This window comes from Temnothorax americanus, unplaced genomic scaffold (assembly GCF_048541705.1).
Source record: "Temnothorax americanus isolate GAGA-0224 unplaced genomic scaffold, ASM4854170v1 Scaffold83, whole genome shotgun sequence".
Classification (NCBI taxonomy): domain Eukaryota; kingdom Metazoa; phylum Arthropoda; class Insecta; order Hymenoptera; family Formicidae; genus Temnothorax; species Temnothorax americanus.
In genome coordinates this window covers 232,854-253,616 of record NW_027509806.1, presented here as the reverse complement: position 1 = coordinate 253,616, position 20,763 = coordinate 232,854, and the positions used below count along the sequence as shown (strand labels likewise).

The following is a 20,763-nucleotide window of genomic DNA, read 5'->3' as shown; positions in this document are numbered from 1 at the left end:
TACAAATTAGCGTTTCAACACGGCAATTGCGAGCACCGAGACTTGAGCGTTATCGCCGTGACTTTCGCCGTGACGATCAAATGAGTAAACAGTGGAGACAAGGCCTTCTTTGTTCGCTTTGTTTCTTCTGTTTTCTGTTTATAATTGTCGATCGCGCATCTCTCGGGGACTTCTCTCGGAGAGGCGTGTATTGAAAGGTCTCGAATTTGCGAGAAGCTCCCGAGAGCTTAAAGAGACACGCGCCCTTGGCAACGAGGCCAGTCGTTCTCTGCTTTCCGAGTTGCCGCTGTCAATAATTCGAGTTGCTTGCTCCGTTTCTTTCGCGCGCGCTTAGTACTTAGAGTTGCTCGCTCTTTTGCTCGCTTAACTCTGCATCGGCGCTTGCTTACGCTTTCGCGACGCGATCTCTTCCTTCGTTATAATTGCGATTCAGCTCTTGTAAATAGTGTAAATAAACGAATAAACTGTGATTGTTCGTTAACTCTGCTCTTTGACTGTCTCCTCCTATCCGCGGTTCGTGTCCTCGCTCGCGCGCGCGGTCCGCTTTCGAACATTTATGGTCCTTCGAGCCGGATGCTGTGACCGGCGCTCGGGCTGTGAGTGAGTGCTTAAGTGACCTACCTCCACGTTCCGTCAAACAACATTGAGGGGAGACGATGAGTAAGGAAAACGCCCGGGAAATAGCAGGAGCTGTCTCCAAGGAGACGAATAGAGAGATGGAAGGACTTATCCGCAGCCAACATGAGCTCTACGGGCGCATTGCTCGCTCGTACGAGAACCTGAGGAAGGTGGGAACACCAAATATCACCATCGGGTTGGTGGAGGCGCGTTTGCAGGCCCTCGAGTCCAACTGGGCGAAATTCAGGGCGCAGCACGAAAAAATATATGCCGGCTACTGGGAGATTCTAGTGGATCATGACTACGAGAAGAAGGACGTGCCGTCTACCGCAGAGGAGGCTTACGTACAGCAAAAGGGCATGTTCCTCGAGACGCTCCGCAAGCTCAAGAGTAAAGCGGACGGCGCTCCCGCACCGGCCGCTGCCGGGACGAACCCGCCTCGTACGACCTTGCCGCGCATTCAGCTGCCGGAGTTCGCGGGCAAATACGAAGAGTGGCCCGCCTTCCGTGACCTATTTCATTTGATCATCGGGAAGGATGCCGCCACGACTCCAGTTGAGAAGCTACATTACCTGAAGTCGTGCTTAAAGGGGGAGGCGGAACTCCTAGTGCGCAGCCTGCCCACGACAGACGAGAACTTCGAGCGCGCTTGGAAGACCTTGACGGACTACTACCAAAACAAGCGACTCCTGGTGCGCTCATACCTCGCTCAATTTACGTCGCTGCAAAAACTAAAGGGTGAGTCAGTATCCGAGTTACGCAAAGTGTATCACCGAGTCGTGAGCACTGTCGGCGCTCTCGACAGCATCGGGCGGCCGATTTCGCGTAGTGAGGACCTGTTCGTCCATCTCGTCGTAGATCTTCTCGACCCGCGTTCGCGTCGCGAGTGGGAGAACGCTGTCAGCGAAACGCCGGATCCGCCGTCGTTCGCCGTCTTGCAGCAGTTTCTGGACCGACGCCTGCACACTCTCGAATCGCTCCAGCCGGCGAAACCGGAGAACGCGACTTCCGCGAAGGCCGGGGGGAATTCCGCGCAGCAAACGCGAGCCTTGCATGCAAAGGCAAAGGAAAACCGACTCGGTCGCTGTTCCGTATGCCAAAAGGGACATTTTATTATGTTTTGCGCCGCGTATAAAGGGAAAACCGCCGCGGAACGAAAACAGCACGTCGAGGCAAATAATCTCTGCCTCAATTGCCTCGGAAAACACAAGTTAAACGAGTGTGATTCGAAACGAAATTGCTCTGTGTGTGACGGCCGACACTATTCGAGCCTGCACGACGCGTATCAAGGAACCGACGTTCCTCATTTCGCATCTCGCCCAGGGACCCTCCGAGACCGCTGTGGCTGTGCTCCTCGCCACCGCCCGTGTCCGCGTGCGTGATCGGTTCGGCATCGAGCGTACCGCGCGAGTTCTAATCGACCAGGGTTCCGAGTCATCGCTCGTCGCGGAATCGTTGGTGCAACGCCTAAAACTGTCCCGCGCACCCGCCTCGGTCGCGGTATTCGGGGTTGGCGGGAAGCGGACGGCTCGTGCGCGAGGCCTGGTGACCCTCGAAATCTCACCCCGGGGAGGAGGGCCGTCGCCGTCAATCGCAGTGTCGGCCTTAATACTCCCTCGGCTCTCCCTCTACGGGGGAGGAATCCGTGCGGATAAAGAGGCGTGGACGCATCTCCGCGGGCTGGAGCTCGCCGATCCCGAATTTCTAGGCTCGGACCCGGTGGATCTCCTGCTGGGCGCCGATGTCGTCGCCGAGATCCTCCAGCCGGGACTGCTCAAAGGCGGGGCACACGAGCCTGTTGTCCAGAAGACGGCGTTAGGGTGGATCATCTCCGGGGCCGCCGGAGCGGTGGCGAATCCGGAGGCCGCAGTAGCGCATCAGTGCCACGTTGACGCGGAGCTCTCCGCTCTGGTGCAGGGGTTCTGGCGGCAGGAGGAACTGCCCGTCGGCCCTCCCGCGCTAACTAGTGAGGAGCAGGAGGCCGAGGACCTCTTTGCACGAACTCATTCGCGTACCGCGGAGGGCCGATTCGTCGTGAGACTCCCCGTCGTAAATCCGCTGCCCGATCTCCGGGGAACGCGTAACTACGCGCTACAGGTGCTAACTCGGATGGAAAGGCGGCTTTCCCGCGACGAGACATTGAAGAGCCTGTACGTCGACTTCATGCGGCAGTACGAGAAACTTGGCCACATGACCCCCGTCGCGCCGGACGAGATCGCGAAGAGCCGAGTGTGTTATCTCCCACACCATGGCGTCATGCGGGAGGCAAGCTCCTCGACAAAGCTGCGCGTGGTGTTCAACGGCTCGGCGGCGCTTCCTTCGGGCGACTCACTAAACCGGTACCTACGGGCGGGACCAAATCTGCTGCCGGCCCTCGCGGACGTGCTGCTGCGCTGGCGTCGTTACCGTTACGTCCTGGCCACGGACGTGGAAAAAATGTACCGCCAGATTCTGGTTCACGAGGAAGATCGTGATTTTCAGCGGATCTTGTGGCGGTACCACACAGACGAGAAGATACGGGAGTATATTCTCAACACCGTTACCTACGGGCTAACCTGTTCTCCTTTCCAGGCTATTCGTGCTTTGCTTCAGCTAGCCGAAGAAGAAAAGGAACGCTTCCCGCTGGCCGCTCTAGCGCTGCTCTGCGCTCGCTACATGGACAAAGTACTTTCGGGCGCCGACACCCTCGAAGAGGCTATGGCCCTTCGGCAGCAGCTAACGGAACTCTGTGCGGCGGGCGGCTTTCCGCTGCGCAAGTGGTCGGCTAACGATGAGGCGATTTTGACGGGAGTCCCGGCGGAACATCGCATGCAGCGCGAGCTTCGCGCTTGGCGACCTCAGGAATCGCACGGCATCCTGGGCTTACAGTGGCACCCAGGCATCGACAGTTTCTCCTTCACGACACGGACGAGCCCGGTGACGTCAGTCACTAAACGGTCAGTGTTGTCGCTCACTGCCCGGCTCTTTGACCCCCTTGGTTGGCTGGCGCCGGTCGTGGTGCGTGCCAAGATAGCCTTCCAGACCACTTGGTTGCAGGGTCTCGACTGGGACGACCCCGGAAGACGACGCCCGACGATGGAGGGAGTATCAGACCGAGCTTCCGGTACTGGAGCAGATTCGAGTTCCGCAGAGGATTTTTTCGGACGCGCCGGGGATTGGCCTCGAGCTCCACGGCTTCGCTGACGCCTCCGAGAGAGCGTACGCTGCCGTAATTTACCTACGAGCGGAAACAGAGGAAGGATCATGGCGAGTCACCTTGATGGCAGCCAAAACAAAGGTCGCCCCTCTCAAGCAGGTCACCTTGGCTCGACTCGAGTTCAACGCCGCTGCGCTGCTCGTCAAACTCGCCTCTCACGCCAAGACCGTCCTCGAATTACAAGGGGCCACCTTCCACTTCTGGTCGGATTCTATGGTGACGCTGGGATGGATCCGTGGGCATCTGACCCGCTGGAAGACCTACGTGGCTAACCGGGTCTCGGAGATACAGACGACGATGCCGGAGGCCCTGTGGCATTATGTGCCAGGAGGAGACAACCCGGCAGACTGCGCTTCGCGGGGGCTTTCCCCGGGCGAGCTGATCGGCCACCAGCTCTGGTGGCAGGGCCCCGCCTGGCTTAAAGAGGACCCCTCGACATGGCCTGCTTCTGCTGCCGCACCCGAAAAGGAGGGCCTGCCCGACGAGCGCGTGCGAGTCCACGTGGCGGTGCCAGGGACTGCCGCGGTCGAGGAACCTGAGGAGCTTCTCCGCTTCTCCTCGCTCCGGCGACTACTGCGCGTGACGGCATGGTGCCGGCGATGGCTTCGCCGGGGGCGGGGCGGTCAAGCGGGAGCGGAGTCAGCGGCCTCCGGGTACGGGGACGACCTTTCCGCCGAGGAGCTGGAGGAGACCCGCTTGAGTTGGATCCGACGGACGCAAGCGATTCACTTCGGCCAAGACATGGAAGCTGTCCGGCTAGGCCGCTCGCTGCCGAGATCTAATTTTCTTGTTAGACTTAATCCTGTTCTAGATGCTCAAGGACTGCTGCGCGTTGGCGGACGGCTCAAGCACGCCGTCCTGGCCTACGACGAACGGCATCCCGTGATCCTGCCCGAGGCGTCACAATTCACAAGGCTGACCGTGGACGCTTGCTACAGGAGGACGTTGCACGGGGGGGGGTCCAGATGACCCTGGGGAGGATCCGTCAGCAATATTGGATCCCGCGAGGCCGCGCTCTAGTGAAGCGACTGATTCTTCGTTGCGTGACGTGTGCGCGTTGGCGGGCGGCAACCCCGCAGCAACTGATGGGCGAGCTGCCACGCGAGAGAGTGAGACCATCACGGGCATTTCTACACACGGGCGTTGACTACGCCGGGCCCATTATGTTGAGGACAACCAAGGACCGAGGCCAGCGTTCCCACAAGGCGTTCATCGCGGTTTTCGTCTGCCTCGCCACGCGAGCAGTTCATTTGGAGGTCGTTTCGGACTACACCGCGGCGGCCTTCTTGGCGGCGCTTCGCCGATTCACTTCCCGCCGCGTGCTGTGCTTCAGCCTTCACAGCGATTGCGGGACCAACTTCGTCGGGGCCGACGCGCAGCTGCACGCTCTCTTCGCGGCGAGCCATCCGGAAGGACGACAGATCGCCAGCCAGCTCGCCGGTGACGGGATAAAATGGCGGTTCAACCCTCCAGCCGCGCCCCACTTCGGGGGCATATGGGAGGCAGCCGTCAAGTCCCTGAAGCACCACCTTCGGAGAGTGCTGGGCGAAGCCACCTTAACTTACGAGGAGATGAGCACTCTCCTCGCCCAGGTAGAAGCGTGCCTAAATTCACGTCCGTTACAGGCTCTTTCAGATGACCCGGACGACTTGGCTGCGCTGACGCCGGGGCACTTCCTGGTGGGGTCCGCGTTGACGGCGGTGCCCGAGCCGTCGCTGCTGGACGCGCCCGACAATCGACTATCCCGCTGGCAGTTGTTGCAGAAGATGCGGGATCACTTTTGGGAGCGGTGGGCTCGAGAGTATCTCCACGCCCTGAGTCAACGTCCCAAATGGCTTGTCCAGAAGCCTGACCTCCAGGTCGGCAGCCTCTGCATCATTCGGAACGAAGCCACCCCGCCAACGAGATGGCCGCTGGCCCGCGTCATCCGAGTCCATCCGGGAGAGGACGGACGCGTTCGCGTGGTCACCGTTCGCACCGCGGCGGCTGAGTTTACCCGGCCCATAGTAAAACTTGTAATGCTACCGACTACCGACGCCGATATAAATTAAAGCATTGTGAAAAATTAAATTCCCGGGAGCAAGGTAATACGTACGCCTAAAAATTCGCGGTCTTAAAGTAGCTCTGCTTACGGACGCGTTCGTGTACAGCCGGACTTTAAGTCAAGTATTCAGGTTGCGCAATAGATCCGCCGGAAGGGGATCCTAGTATCTGTGCGTTACGCCGCTGCGCGACGTAAAAATTCGCTCGCGCGTTCGAGAGGCAGGGATCCCGACGGCGGATCCGCGTGTCATCGGTAAATACCTAATTATCGTACGCTACGCTAATTATCGTACCGCGATTATGTCGTCAGTCCCTCTGACGAGGCGGGCGGTATGTTTAAGATTGCTTAAACGGTTCTAACGATAGCGAAGTCGAAAATACAAATTAGCGTTCCAACACGGCAATTGCGAGCACCGAGACTTGAGCGTTATCGCCGTGACTTTCGCCGTGATGATCAAATGAGTAAACAGTGGAGACAAGGCATTCGTTGTTCGCTTTGTTTCCTCTGTTTTCTGTTTATAATTGTCGATCGCGCATCTCTCGGGGACTTCTCTCGGAGAGGCGTGTATCGAAAGGTCTCGAATTTGCGAGAAGCTCCCGAGAGCTTAAAGAGACACGCGCCCTTGGCAACGGGGCCAGTCGCTCTCTGCTTTCCGAGTTGCCGCTGTCAATAATTCGAGTTGCTTGCTCCGTTTCTTTCGCGCGCGCTTAGTACTTAGAGTTGCTCGCTCTTTTGCTCGCTTAACTCTGCATCGGCGCTTGCTTACGCTTTCGCGACGCGATCTCTTCCTTCGTTATAATTGCGATTCAGCTCTTGTAAATAGTGTAAATAAACGAATAAACTGTGATTGTCCGTTAACTCTGCTCTTTGACTGTCTCCTCCTATCCGCGGTTCGTGTCCTCGCTCGCGCGCGCGGTCCGCTTTCGAACAAAACGAAAACCGTAAAAAAAAATTAATATTAAACTTATCTTTATCGTGTTAGGAATTTATTCAATTTTATCGCTACGTGTCTCAACTTCTCTTGTTAAAAAAAAAACTAATTTATAGCTTTTGATTTTACATATAATTGTTAAATTTCAGTTTTGTCAGATGCGATTTGTGCGAGCTTATTTCGTGGAGCAAATATTTTGTTACGTTTTCGAGAGTGTTTATCCGATCATTAGCGAAGCAACGCGATACATTTATATTCGATCACAAGGGACTATGCGCAAATTTTCGCATTGTTTGCGGATTTTATAACTTTATTGACGAATATAAGATCTAAGATCTTTCGCATAATTGATTTACGATTAAACTCGCGCTTTATTGAGGCTCAGATGTACACCCGTCTGTATCATGTCAATAAAAATCTGGCAGCAAAACGTGTAGGAATTCATTCGTTTAGCAAAGGATGCGCGTTGACCTTAGAAGCGCACGTTGGAATTTCATCCGGAGGAAAAAAAAACTTTGTCGCGTTTTTTTAATCTTTCTGATTTTCAAAGTAAATTCTTCGTGTATATTTTTTCGTGCTTATAATATTATTTGATTTTTGCAGATTAATTTTCTTTTTATGAAATATATTTTAGCAACTATGCCGTCTATAGAAAGAAATCTGTTGGACTGTGCTAACTCGGACCACGTGCGTTTCTGACGTTTAGATATTAGTGAAACTCGGTTAGAGTGGTTGAATTCTCTTAGAAAACAAAAAAATGACCTGTCCCGTTTCTTGATAGACATTCGAGATGCTAAATACTAATTTATTGGGTGCGTTCGGGAAGACGCTATTAGTGCTATTTGCTTATTTTATCCTTGTTTTACACCTGATGAGCGATAAAGATAGAATGATGCAATAGCGCCCTTCCCGAACGCAGCCATTGTGTTATAAATTTCGACGTTCGCTTTTCGCGTGAGACTGGCATCGGCTTCCTATCTCGCTAACCGGGCCTTTTTCAGTCGAATACGTTTCTTTCATTTTAATATAGAGAGGAGAAGAAGCTAGGGATAGGTAAACATACATTTTGTACGACAATATCGGGAGTCTATTGTTTGTACGATTATTTTTTCTCTGGGCCCGGGGCCTCGATCGTCCACGATATAATAACAATATCGCGGACACGGGGCGTCTCCAGGATAGTGCTCCGATTACTTTGTACTAAGAATAATTCTGCATAAATTTTGTTTCGTGCTCGACTTGATTTTGTCGGAGCGCGATAAATGCTCGCCCATTTTCTTAATTTGAATCCACCTAAGCGCAAGAGGGCTTGAAGCTGATCGCGAGATTGACGTAATCGTATAGGATCGTCATCGCCGAAGAGGGCATCGTCGGCGTACCATTTCCTTTGAAGGATGATGACAGCCAGCGGGAACTTGTGACCTTCGTCGGTTACAAGTTGAATAAGAACGCGAAACGCTAGAAATGGCGCAGAAATCATACCATAAGTTACGGTTAATAACACATACTCTCGAGGAATGTCTGAGGGATTAGGTGTCCACAATATTCTTTGATAATTGCCGTCGCGCGGGTCGACACGAGTCTGCCGGTACATCTTTGTAATATCCGCAGTGTACACGTATCGAAATTGTCGCCATTGTAATTAGTAAGACCGCAGGCAGATCTTGTTGAAGCTTAGGTCCTGTCAGGAGGTGGTCATTCAAGGAGGACCCGTTCGCAGTCAAGCACGACGCATTGAATACAACCCTTAAATAAGTTGTCACGTTGTCTTCACGAATAACCGGATGATGGGGAATGTAAACGTTTTGCGCATTATCTATTTGAGACCGCGGTACTTCTTGCATATGACCTAGCCTTTCATACTCCCGCAAGAAATCTGAATACTCTTTCTGCTGCTCCGGATTGCGTTGCAACCTCCGAGTGAGGCGTTGCAGACATTTGTGCACAATGGAGGGCCGGTTTTGAACGGCAAACAAACCATGTATCGACCATCCGGAGAGCGCGAATGGGTTTGACGAAAATGCTCTTCGCATTGTTCGTCAGCCGGGCGAAGAAGGGAAGATCGGGGAATTTCTTTGACTTCCCAGAAGCGGCGTAACTCGGCTTCGAGTGATTCGCCTTAAGAGCAAAAATGTGAGGTCACGAACGGAGGAGTGCTGAACAATGGGCTTGATGACGTGTGTGACGAGACTAGAGAGGAGGCCATAGGTCCGGAAATAATCCAACCTAACACGGTGTTCTAAGCGATTGGTCGGCCTGTGTCTCCCTTCCGGAGGCCGTCCAGGATCAACTCGCCGTAAAGATCTCAGCGCCAACAAGAATTATAAAGTATTTTAATCAAATTAAAGGTTTTATATAAGTTAGTATGATTATTCATATAGATCATATTAGAACACCTGCGTTATTCTTTGACAGATGTACCGCCCCAGTCAAACTCCCCGCCTGGCAGTGTCCTCGAATCGGATCACGCGGGAGTATTAACGGCGATCGGCCGCGAGGCCTCACGCCACTCTGACACGCTTGGCTCTAGAACACCGTGACCGCCGGGGCACGAAGCCCTCGGGGCACGCGCTCCGCCTAACCGAGTAAGTAAGGAAACGATGAAAGTAGTGATATTTCACCGAGATCCCGACGACGGGCAGAGGCGCCGTACGGCAAACCGGGCTCGTGCGACGACCGGGTCTCCCGTTTAAGGGGGACCGGCCGCCTAGTAGTGTGTCACATTGTTTTGAGCCTTTCGACTCACGAAACTCCTAGAGATATCATTGCCACCTTTGACTAGAGAGGATACGGCCTTAGAGGCGTTCAGGCATAATCCCACGGATGGTAGCTTCGCACCACCGGCCGCTCGACCGAGTGCGTGAACCAAATGTCCGAACCTGCGGTTCCTCTCGTACTGAGCAGGATTACTATCGCAATGACTGGTCATCAGTAAGGTAAAACTAACCTGTCTCACGACGCCCGTCTCGGAAGGGCGGGTTTTTTATCTCTTCGCGTATTACTTCCGCGATGCTGACTTAGCTGTCAGCGCTTTTGCTTCCGGGTGAGCGACCTGGAAGCCGCTTGCGACACCCGGAATGCCACCTCAGGTGAGTTTGGCAATATTCGGGGTGTGCGCTGACAGCTATGTGTCGCAATTCGGGCACGGCGACTTCCGCCTCACAACATATTATTTTTTTATTATTTTTGTTTTAGGGTAATTATAAGTTCTATCCCTAGTCTGTCTGATTTAGATTATAAGTATCCACGATGTGATAAATAGTGTATACGTTGTATAATTTTATTAGATTATAATTTAGCATTTCATGCGGTACTGAGCATTCGGGTCGCATGCCACGTCAGGAATGGCCGAGCTGTAAACGTCAGCCAAGGTCGTAGGCCTCATTTGTATTGCGCGCGGTTAAGATGGCATGCGCGACGGCAACGCCCATTGACGGAGGACGCTGATTGGCGGGCGGCGCTCAGGTTGCGCGCGGGATTTCGGTAGCGGCAGCAGCGGCTGCAACACTTCGCTCACGACCGCCGACCAGGTCGTACGTAATGCTGACTACTCAAAGTTACATCGGAATAAAGTCCTGTGCTCAAGTTGTGTGTTCCTTGATTACTCGTCCCTGTGGAAATCCTTTCTGGCTGCCCTCAATCCTGACACCAAGCCCACTTAACCTCGGTTCAAAAGGACTTTCCTTACAATATATATAACATTTATATTTTAATGAATGAAAAATTGATACATTGTTTTTCTCGTCGCGTGCGTGTATGTACATATGTGTATATGTCGTGTGATGTGACAGCTGGCATCGGTTGCGCGAGGTTAATGGGATTATTTATATAAATATATATAAATTATATTTTACATATTAATGTCTTTTAACACGTCATCTGTAATGTTTCAATATTTATTGCTTGCTCGCGCGCGCGCGCGCGCGTACAAATCTAATCTGGTATACGTTACAGTAACTACAGATTTTTTATACAAATTTATCTTTGTAATCGTATATTTTATATATTATGTATTACATGTGCATGAATTTTCTTCTAACAATATTTGTAATGTCATCAACTTTTCACGCTTGTTGAATATATTTGCACCATGAGCACCAATAGATAATCCCATCATATCTTCTCGAATATTTTAAATTTATCGGTATATCTAAAATAAGACAAATTTTACATAATGCAAAAACAGTAATTATTACTTATACATCTGCTTATATATTATATACGATATATTTTCCTCTCACACATTTCTTTATACTCCTTCTTTTTTCTCTTATAATGTTCTTTATATTGTCTTCCCCTTTTCCAGTCTCTTAATTAACTTTTCTACCTCCTTCCTCTTTTTCCCACAGTCCCCATCCCACCATCCTCCCGTTCTTTCTGCCCCTTTTTTTACTCTTCTCATCCTTTCTTTCATCTTAATTATTTTTGTCAACTTTTCGATCTCTTTAGCTATATTGCTCCCCCTACCTATTTCTACACCTCCTCGGTTCTTCTTCTAAACTCTTCTCTTGCCTCTTCCGACCAGTCCGTCTCTTCCACCCACCTCTCTTTCTCCGCTATTGTCCCTCTCCTCTCACCACCACCCCCTTTGTCCACCCGTACTGCTACTGATTGGTGATCCGAATCTACCTCACACCCCACCTCCAATCTTGTCACTCTTTCCCAAACATTCCTATCTCCCTTCGCGTAATTGATCACTGTTTCCCCTTTTTCTCCTGTAAATTCACCTCTCTTTCTCACCTCCCTCCTATGCTCTATTCATAATTCTCCACCCTTCTTCTTCAACCCATACAATCAGCCCTTCCCCCTGCCTATTTATCATTTTATCTTTCGATTTTCTTTCAACTCCCTCTTCTCCATCCTCCAGCGCTCCTTTCTCCCCTGTTCTAGCATTGAAATTGCCCCCCACTATCCATCTCTTTTTTCTCCTTTCCTCCCCCTTCACCGATTTTATCTTACCCATTATCATAAATTGCTGCTTACGTAAACTATTGCCAATCTCCATTTCTTCTTCTTCCATCTTACTTCTCTAATCATTAAACTCTTCTCTTTTATCCATTCTTCTTTCCCTTCTAACACCTTTCTGAATCCCATCATTATCCCATCTGTTGCTTTTCCTCTTCTTCCAACTCTTTCTTTCTTTACACCCTGTATCCTCCAGTTGAACTCCTTTGGCACGTTATTCTTCATCTTCTCCCGTTCCTCCTATTTCAGCCATGTTTCCACCAACCCCACGACATCCCACTTTTTTATCCTTTCCTAAAACCCTTCCTGTTTTCCCTTCACTCCCGCTACATCTCAAGAGCTTATCTTTGGGCTTCCTTCCTTTTCCTTCCCCTCCTCCTCCCTCCTGCATTTCTTTCTTCCCCTTCTCCCTCTTTTTTTTCTCTTTCATTCCTTTTTACTTTCCACACTCTACTCTCTCTGACTCCTTTCCCCCTTCCCCTCAGCCTCACCACACTCTCTTCCTCTCTACTCTCCCTCTCCTCCCTTTTCTCTCCGCCCACCCTTCTCATCGTTTCTCCTCCCTCCTCACTACCTTTACATTTCATTTTTCCGTCTCCCTCTCTTCTACTCCTACTCTTTCCCTTCTCATCTGTTCCTCTTTCTCCCCCCCTCCTTTTTCTTGCTCCTCTCTCTCATCTTCCCTTCCATCTCTCAGGACTATTTTTCCTCATCTCAACTCCACCTCTTCCCCTCTATCCAAATCTTTCCGTACTTTACCCAATCTCTCCTTCTATTTCTTCTCTCCTTCTCAGCTATCCTCTCCAGGCTCCATTGCATTTTTCTTTGATGCTTTCCTTCAAGGTCATGTCATTTTTTATTTCTTCCATCCTCCCTTTCAACACATTCTTCTTCTGCATTACCTCTCTATTTATTACTTTATTTTTTAACCTAACTAAGACCATCTTCTCTTTCCCCGTCTTTCTCTTTTACTTTCTTTATTCCTCCCTCTTCCCCCATCTCTAGCCATAGCTTTTCTACCGCTTTCTTTCGTCTTCCCTCTTCTACCTCCACTCTTTTCACTACTACATTGTTCCTCCTTCTGTCTCTCTTTTCTAACTCTCTCCACCTTTCTAGCTCTCTTACCTTCGCTTCTATTGCTTTATCTCTTTTTCCTATCTCCCACTTTCCTTCCTCTTTTACTTCTCCCTGCCCTTCCTCCCATCTCTCCATCTCTTAATATATCTAAATTTATATATTAGTTAACTCCTTTATATACACTACCGCTCATTAATTTCAATATACCCCTATATTTGTTAATTTCTCTGTAAAGGATGAACATGATACATATGTTTTGTACAGAAATGAATACATTTGCTCTTATAAACACTTGCGTGCATTGCATTTTTATATATTATTTATATACAAATGCCATGCATGCAAGTGAAATGTTTATAACAGCAAGTGCATTCATTTCTGTGCAAAACACGTATCATGTTCATCATTTACAGAGAAATCAACGAATCTGTTGTATACTGAAATTAATGAGCGAGAGTGTATATAAAAAAGTTAACTAATATATAAATTTAAATATATTTGCAATATGATAAATATTTTTATAATATATTATACTTTTCTCTATATTGTTCCTTCTCTTCTCCTTCTTTCTTCTTTTTCTATCCCTATATCTTTCTTTCGTCATAAAATACTTTTTATTTTTTTATAAACAGCTTAAGGTATCGATACGATAAATAATACTATAAAAGATACATTTGAATGGAACGGTAATAATTTACACATCCTACCTCATAATAGCGTAATAAATGTAAACGATTCATAGGAATAAATGTGATAGTATATTTATCAAATAAAATTAAGTATGAAATATATACATTTAAGAAATATTACTTTAATGATTATATTACCTTACCCGTTATTAACATCCCATACAGGCAAAGCAAATAGATACTATGATATACAGGATACCTTTAAACAATTCTTTCATTTTCTAACATTTTTCAGATATATTGTAATATAATCGTATAATCGTCATATTTTTTTACACAGAAATACTAACGCAAAATTATTCGGACATTGTCACTACTAAAATTAAAAAATCAGATGATAGGTAATATACATATTTTTAATTCACATATCTCTCATTTACTACCGATCATTATTTCACAATGATACATTTGCAACGAAATAGATACGCCAATACCCAAAACGTATATCTGTAATCTAAACACAAGTTCTTATATTCTGGAAACGATACAAATGTCTTAAAATACTTTTTACTTGTTTCTAAGCAGCATAAAATATCGATACTATCCGAATAGTATAAAAGCTACATTTGGATGGAACGATAACAATTTAGACACCCTACCTCTATAATTATGTTAAAATCGTCAGATATACTGTAATATAATCGTCATATTTTTTTACACAGAAATACTAATGCAAATTATTCGGACATTGTCACTAAAAAATTAGATGAAGATAGTTTGTAATCATACAAAGATACAGTTTAGTTAATGTACACATCTTTTTAATTCACATATCTCTCATTTACTATCGATCATCATTTCATAATGATGCATTGCAACGAAATAGATACGTCAGCAACATTCGAAACCATCGACTGGAAAAAGCATTCTTCTTGGTCTATTCGTTGTGACGGATAAAATCGTATAATTTCAGCACTCAGCGGTGGATTCACTTCACTTGATGCAATTTTAAGACAGAGCTCAATTCAAAGAATCCTCGTTGTTACTAAATATGCTTACAAGGCAAGGCCTGTGAACAGCGCTAATTTCCCTGCCATGCGCATATCTTTTTTTTCGTGGCTGTATCCTGATTAGGCATCATCTTGTCCGCAATATGCTTATAGACTTTTCCATTCAGCATTAACATAAAAAAGCCGTCGTACCATCTGAAATTGTTATATAATTGTCTTGGTATTATAATTAATTTTATAATAAGTGTTTCCTCTCCGATAGCATAAACAAAATTAATTTTAGGAAATCTAAATTATTTTATCTTTTTCTGAAAGTAGAATAAAAAACGAAACTAAAAATCAAGTTTTTTAAAATAATAGACAACTTGAATAAATTATAATTAATGTTTATAAGAACAATTTTATATTACTATTAAAAGGAATGTTCAGAGCACTGATTACACTTACATTTCCTGGTTAGCGCTTATTTAATGACATGTTGTATTTTCCAAATTTTACTTCCAAAACACCGAAAATACCTTCCAGCCTGTGATGACACCACGTATACGCCAACGAACCTGCACGGTATCGTTTTCAGAATGCATTGTGATCTTTAGGATGTCAAGCTTGACGTGTGCAAACTTCATATGACCAATGAACCTTAATAGTATCAATTGCTTCGCATAACTCACAAGTCCCCTGCAATATTTTTAAAGCATATTATGAGAAAATAAAAATACTTAATGCTAAAAACTCTCAATTGCTTTGAATACTTAATAAAATTAATTTTTGTTACTCCTCTAATATTGTTGATAAAAATTATATCATAATGGATAATAGGGACTCAATTTACAAATATTTTAGCATAACTTGCCTACAATACAAATTGCGCTACAGAACACTTTTTCGTTCTTTTCAACTTTTAAAATTTGCAAGAAAGGATATGTATACGTACATACATGTGCAATTTTGGATACACCTTCTTTCTTAAAGATCTCTTCGGTATCACCTCCCTGCGGTCAATATATGGCGGCAAAATTTTGTATACCACATAGTTAAATATAAAATGTTCCTGCGTGAGAAAACGAGAGAAAAGGACATTTATAATAGGTAATGACACACGATACGAACCACACAAAAGTGTAAATTCGGGATTGGGGGAAGAAAGAGGGGGTAAAGGAGAAGAGATTGTTACAATTAAAGGCACTCTGTAGCAACTCGTATTATCTAGCACAAGAGGACCTCTTGTGCTAGACAATTATGCCTCAACAGTGTCTGACTATGAAAATTATTACATTTTAAAGACGCGAAATTGTACATTCAAAGCATCCAAATTAACGAAAGTAAAGTACAATATAAACATACCTCGGAGAAATCTTTATTACGCGATAGTGCCTGTCACAACGTGCATATGGATACCAGATTACTTTCTCGTTCTCTTAACTTTTACAACTTTTACAAGACAGCATATATACGTACGTGTGCGATTTTGGATACTCCTTCCTTCTTAAAGATCTCCTCGGCATCAGCTCCCTGCCGTCAATATATATTTCACTATCACTATCTGTCACGCGGCGATGGTCACGACTGTCACTATAGATATATCTACATATTTCTAGGTTATCGCTGTCTACACTTATGTGTCATGAAATAACCATTAAACTTTTTACACTCCCTACAGTAATTATTTTACGTAGATTGTAACACAAGATCGCGCTTCTTACTACGGTGAGAAATCAATTCAAATCTCACGACAGTTTCGTTAATATTAACAGTAAAATAAAAAACTGAAATTACAACACAATACTAATATGGCATAAAAGCACATAAAAGAATAATTGCGAGCAAGTAACTTCATTCTTTCTATTTTTTCTGACATCGGCGTAAAACCCCTCGTGGCGTAAAAATACCAGACTTACTCTATAATAAAAAATGTTTTGGATGCATCCATATGTAACTTTTTAGTATGTTATTGTTAATGAGGTTTTAGTATATTTGTTTATAAGGAAAGCATAATTATAGTAAATATTTTCACTTTTTTTATAAAATTATAATATAGCTAAGAATGTATAGAATAAACATACTAGCATTTTTTTATTTTTTGTAATGCAACATTTTTATCAGTTGGTGTAAAGAAAACACATTGTTACTTATTTTCAAGAAAGACATGTGGTTGCATATTCCAAATTACATAATTTTTTTGCTCAGCAACAATTTTTTTACACCAATTGATTTATTTTATTATTCTGTACATAAAAATGTTAAAGGTACCAAGGTTACATTTACCAAAAAATGAATAGTTTATGAGGTACTTTATATTTCGCCAAAATGTGCCAGAATAAAATATGAAATATCTTATAAACTATCAATTTCTTTACAACCATCTTAATATTTTTATATGTAGAATAATTAGAAAAATCATATTATGAAAAAAATGGCGATGACCTTTATGTGACCTTAAAAAATTGATTTATTTCAAAATGGGTTTTATCATTATTTGTCCTCTTTGATGCAGCTTTTGTCTAAAACGTTTTTTCATATCTTCCATATTTTTCGAGATATTTGCCTAAGGCGTTTAAAATGGCACACCTGGTACATACATAAATATATAAATAGGTATGTAAACTATTAATTTGTTAATTATAACTCTAACTAAAATTTTTATGTAAAATAAAGAAGAATTATATTATAAAAAAATCATACAATTTCCATTTTAAAAAATGGAGATGACCTTTATGTGACCTTAAAGATTCGATTTTTTCGAAAATTGATTTCATCAATGATTGATTTATTTGTGCCCCTTGATATTTTAAATTTGTCTGAACCGTTTTCTTGTATCTTCCATATTTTTCGAGATATTTGTTTGGGGTATTTAAAATAACATACCCTGTATATATGTATATGTATATACGTATACAGGGTCTGCGAACAAAAAGTGTCCACCGTCTATATTTCAGAAATGGCTTAAAATTATGAAAAATATCGAAATGTACGTGTTTGATCATTTCGAGGGGCAACTCAGAAGATTGGGAGTCGTCTCCCCAAGGGATTGCCCTATAAGAAAACTCCAAATCCTTAAAAATTTCAAATGGAACCTCTTATATTGTATATCGTTAGAAAGAGCATAAAATAAGAAAAATTTTGGTTCAAACCAGAGGTTGATACATTAACTCATTCGGGAATTATTTTCCAAGCAAAAATAAGAAGTTAAAATAAGAAGAATTTTCATGAATGTTTGTTTGACGTTTAAGTGCGCGTTTGCGAAAGTTCGTTAAGAGTTTCGAAACGTTATTTTCTTGCTAAAAACATTTAATAATTTACTTGCATTTACTTAATAGAATGTATAAAATCAACAAGGTCAGGAAATATTCTGCAGATATTGAGTACTGTTTACAAATACAAACCAAATATGACCATTTCAAACACTTTCTACGAATGTAAGCAGCTGTAAATTACTGGAGCACAGAAATGGTCATAACTCGGAAATAAAGTCAAATAGGACATATGTTTATGTTTTTTCATTGTTTTCGTGTCCTGAATCTACCACTACAATACTCCCCACTTATTAGGAAACACCTGTATGGATGTATGTATGTATGTACATATAACATAAAGTACAGTTGTCGAATGTCAAACGTTAAGTAATGTAGAAGATTAAGAACAAGATGATAAGGCTATGGTCCATTTGATGCTAAAAATGCTTTGAAACGTTCTTCATCTTCTTTGTTTTTCTTCACTGAAAGAAAAGAGAAGAGGAATACTTCGAAGAGCATTTGTAATGTTAAATGGATCGCAGCTTAAGTAAACATACATGGAACTATATACACACCATTAATTTTTAAAACTATAAGAGAAATGACTAAAGGTGGGATAATTACGACAACAGGTAAGGAATTACACAGACTAAAACCAAAGGAGAATATACGAGACAATGCAATAAAATTTTATATGTAACAAAAACAGATGGAATTATTCTGTATGGTCAAAATATTGCAAAAATATTGGAGATACTGATTGAAAAAGTGCAGAAAGAAGAAGAAAGATATATAATATTTGAAAAAAATTATATATTTTATTTTTTAATTATATTAATTAAATGAAACTCTAAAAAAGTATAAAAAAAAAAAAAAATTTATAGAACCAATTTCAAAAAAACTCTAAAAAGTAAAAAAAATATAAAGCTTTTTTATTTTCTTTTTAATTTTTTCTTATTTTTTAGTTTTTTTAAACTCAGTTCTATATTTTTTTTAAATTTTTGAGCAATTTTTAAAATTTAATTGTTTCTTCATTTTTTTAAATAGATTTATATATCAATTTGTATGTGACATAACAGTCACGTGTAAAATTTAATATTTCATGATAAAAAATTAAATATAATTTACTTTTAACCAACTTCAAAAAGGAGGTTCTCAATTCGGCGAGTATGATGACGTGGATATGTCTACGATTTTTTCTGAAACTACTGTATGGATACGGTTTTCACTGTAGAGCAATCCTTGCTCCGGAAAGTTTTAGTACATAAAACATTGCGTTAGAACATCAGGGTACGGAACAATAAAGAAATTATGCATACTTAATAATTACATTAATTACAAGCAAATAATAAATTATTATTTTTGATTCGTATCAATTGAATAACGCACTAAAAAAGTATGAATTAAAAAAAAATCCTTTTTTTTTAGAATTCCTTTTAATGATTTGAAGTCGGCGCAAAATTAATAATTACTAATTCAATTTGTCGTCGCCTTCAAAAAATTGAAAGGAATACTTGGTGTTTTTTTTTTGCAGAACTGGTGCGCACTCAATGCACATTAAAGCCGTCGTACACACAAATAAACGTAAAGTATGTTTAATATGAACGGGTTAAGTCACGAAATCCTCAATATTCTTTATTATACTATTTGGTAAAATATGTATTAGGTATTTTATCAGAGAGTCGAAATATTTGCATTTTACTTTAAATATTAGAAATTAAATCAGTATACACAACGGCTTAAATGTGCACTGAGTGCGCACTGCCAATGAAAAATGCTATTAAAAATATCATTAATTTGGCGCCGACTTCAAAAAATTGAAAGAAATTCTTAAAGTTTTATTTCATACATTTGAGTTTTTTTATTTGTTAATTTTTTTATTTCTTATTTGTTTTAAAGTTTTTTTAAAAACCGTTTTTTTTTTTTTTTTTTAATTTTTTTACGTTGACTCATCGCATGACAAGAGAAAGAAAATGTGTTTCTTGGAAGCGGGTGGTTGGCGAGCGCGATAAAGAGCGAAAAAGTAAGGCGTAGAGTGAGATTAGGAGTAGCAGCAGAGAGGAGAGTAGTGGTGGAGGGAAGGGAGAAGTGGCAAAGGCGGTGGAAGTGGAGGCGAGAAGCAAGGAAGAGTAAGAGAGGAGATATTAGTTAGTAACGGTGTGTGGTCAGAAAGAGGTTAGGGACACCTTAGAGAGAAATTGAAGTGGCAGGCGGTTGAGAAGTGGCGACATTGTGGGTGAAGAAAGGCTGAGAAGTGGTGACATCTCAGAGAGAAAAGGGGAAGGAGTAGGGTGGCGGTAGATTTGAAGCGAGATAAGGAGAAAAAGAGACGATAGAATAAATAAGGTAAAAGGAAGGCAGGGGATAAAAAAGAGAGTAGAGGAGATAAATAAGGAAAGTGAGGAAAAGAATAAAGCGAAGAAGGAGCTCAAAAAGATGACAAGTAGAAGAGGTAAGGTGGCTAGCACAAGGAGAAAGAGAGAAGTGCGAGTTTATGTAGTGAGGCGAGTATAGATGATTATTTAAAAAAAAAGAGCGGAAGGGAGAAGAGGAGAGAGGAAGAGGCGTTTAGAAGAAGTATGAAAATGGTGATATCGCCAGAGGGGAAAGAACAGATAACAAGGATAATGAGTAAAATGATGGAGAAAATACGGGAATTAAGGAAAGAACAGAAAGAGCAAGGGGTAGAAAGTAGAAAGCAAGAAAGAGAGAGAAATGATAAGAGATGATATTAGGAAGATGAGGGCGCATGTGGAGGAAAGAGAGGTGAAATGGCAGAAGGAAAGGAAGGAAATGAAGGAGATAGGAGAGTTGAAAGGAAGGCTGGATAGTATAGAGAAGGAGAGAGATGGGAGGAAGGAAAGTGGGAGATAGGAAAAAGAGATAAAGCAATGGAAGCGAAGGTAAGAGAGCTAGAAATGTGGAGAGAGTTAGAAGAGAGAGACAGAAGGAGGAACAATGTAGTAATGAAAAAGGTGGAGGTGGAGGAGTGAAGGCTAAAGGAAGCGGTAGAGAAGCTATGGCTAAAGATGGGAAAGGAGGAAGGAACAAAAGAGGTAA

At 43.6% G+C, this 20,763-nt stretch overlaps 4 protein-coding genes and 1 long non-coding RNA gene across 8 annotated transcripts in view; 3 read left to right on the top strand and 2 right to left on the bottom strand.

The window, feature by feature from the left end:
- The first annotated feature begins 656 nt into the window (after positions 1–656).
- On the top strand, positions 657–3,801 carry LOC143907546 (uncharacterized). The gene is made up of 2 exons (XM_077424389.1): positions 657–1,709; positions 1,942–3,801. The coding sequence occupies exons 1-2, from the start codon at positions 657–659 to the stop codon at positions 3,799–3,801; spliced, it is 2,913 nt and encodes a 970-aa protein (XP_077280515.1).
- Positions 3,802–3,877: 76 nt separating this feature from the next.
- Positions 3,878–4,783, top strand: LOC143907545 (uncharacterized). Its single transcript, XM_077424388.1, has one exon. It carries the CDS (start codon positions 3,878–3,880, stop codon positions 4,781–4,783), a length of 906 nt encoding a protein of 301 aa, XP_077280514.1.
- Positions 4,780–5,865, top strand: LOC143907544 (uncharacterized). The gene has a single exon (XM_077424387.1). It carries the CDS (start codon positions 4,780–4,782, stop codon positions 5,863–5,865), a length of 1,086 nt encoding a protein of 361 aa, XP_077280513.1.
- A 4,651-nt stretch (positions 5,866–10,516) lies between these two features.
- The window catches only part of LOC143907527 (uncharacterized), an 85,494-nt gene continuing 75,247 nt past the window's right edge, over positions 10,517–20,763 (bottom strand). Inside the window, exon 5 of the mRNA XM_077424369.1 lies at positions 10,517–10,939. The gene's annotated coding sequence lies outside the window, so the exon portion shown is untranslated. The remainder of the gene's footprint in view (positions 10,940–20,763) is intronic.
- LOC143907525 (uncharacterized) lies at positions 13,804–16,354 on the bottom strand. Of its 4 annotated transcripts, none has more exons than XR_013259879.1 (4): positions 15,815–16,354; positions 15,405–15,521; positions 14,918–15,148; positions 13,804–14,665 (listed from the first exon to the last, which is right to left on the bottom strand). It is a non-coding gene; the product is annotated as an uncharacterized LOC143907525 (long non-coding RNA). The 4 variants fall into 4 exon arrangements; XR_013259880.1 differs by having other exon boundaries at positions 15,929–16,353; XR_013259881.1 differs by having other exon boundaries at positions 15,409–15,521; positions 15,815–16,352.

Excerpts from the sequence above, each read along its gene's own strand:
- LOC143907545 (XM_077424388.1), top strand. The coding sequence starts at position 3,878 with ATGGCAGCCAAAACAAAGGTCGCCCCTCTCAAGCAGGTCACCTTGGCT.
- LOC143907544 (XM_077424387.1), top strand. The coding sequence starts at position 4,780 with ATGACCCTGGGGAGGATCCGTCAGCAATATTGGATCCCGCGAGGCCGC.
- LOC143907546 (XM_077424389.1), top strand. The coding sequence starts at position 657 with ATGAGTAAGGAAAACGCCCGGGAAATAGCAGGAGCTGTCTCCAAGGAG. Across the intron at positions 1,710-1,941 it reads ACCGACTCGGTCGCTGTTCC|GGACCCTCCGAGACCGCTGT; the intron begins GTATGCCAAAAG and ends CATCTCGCCCAG.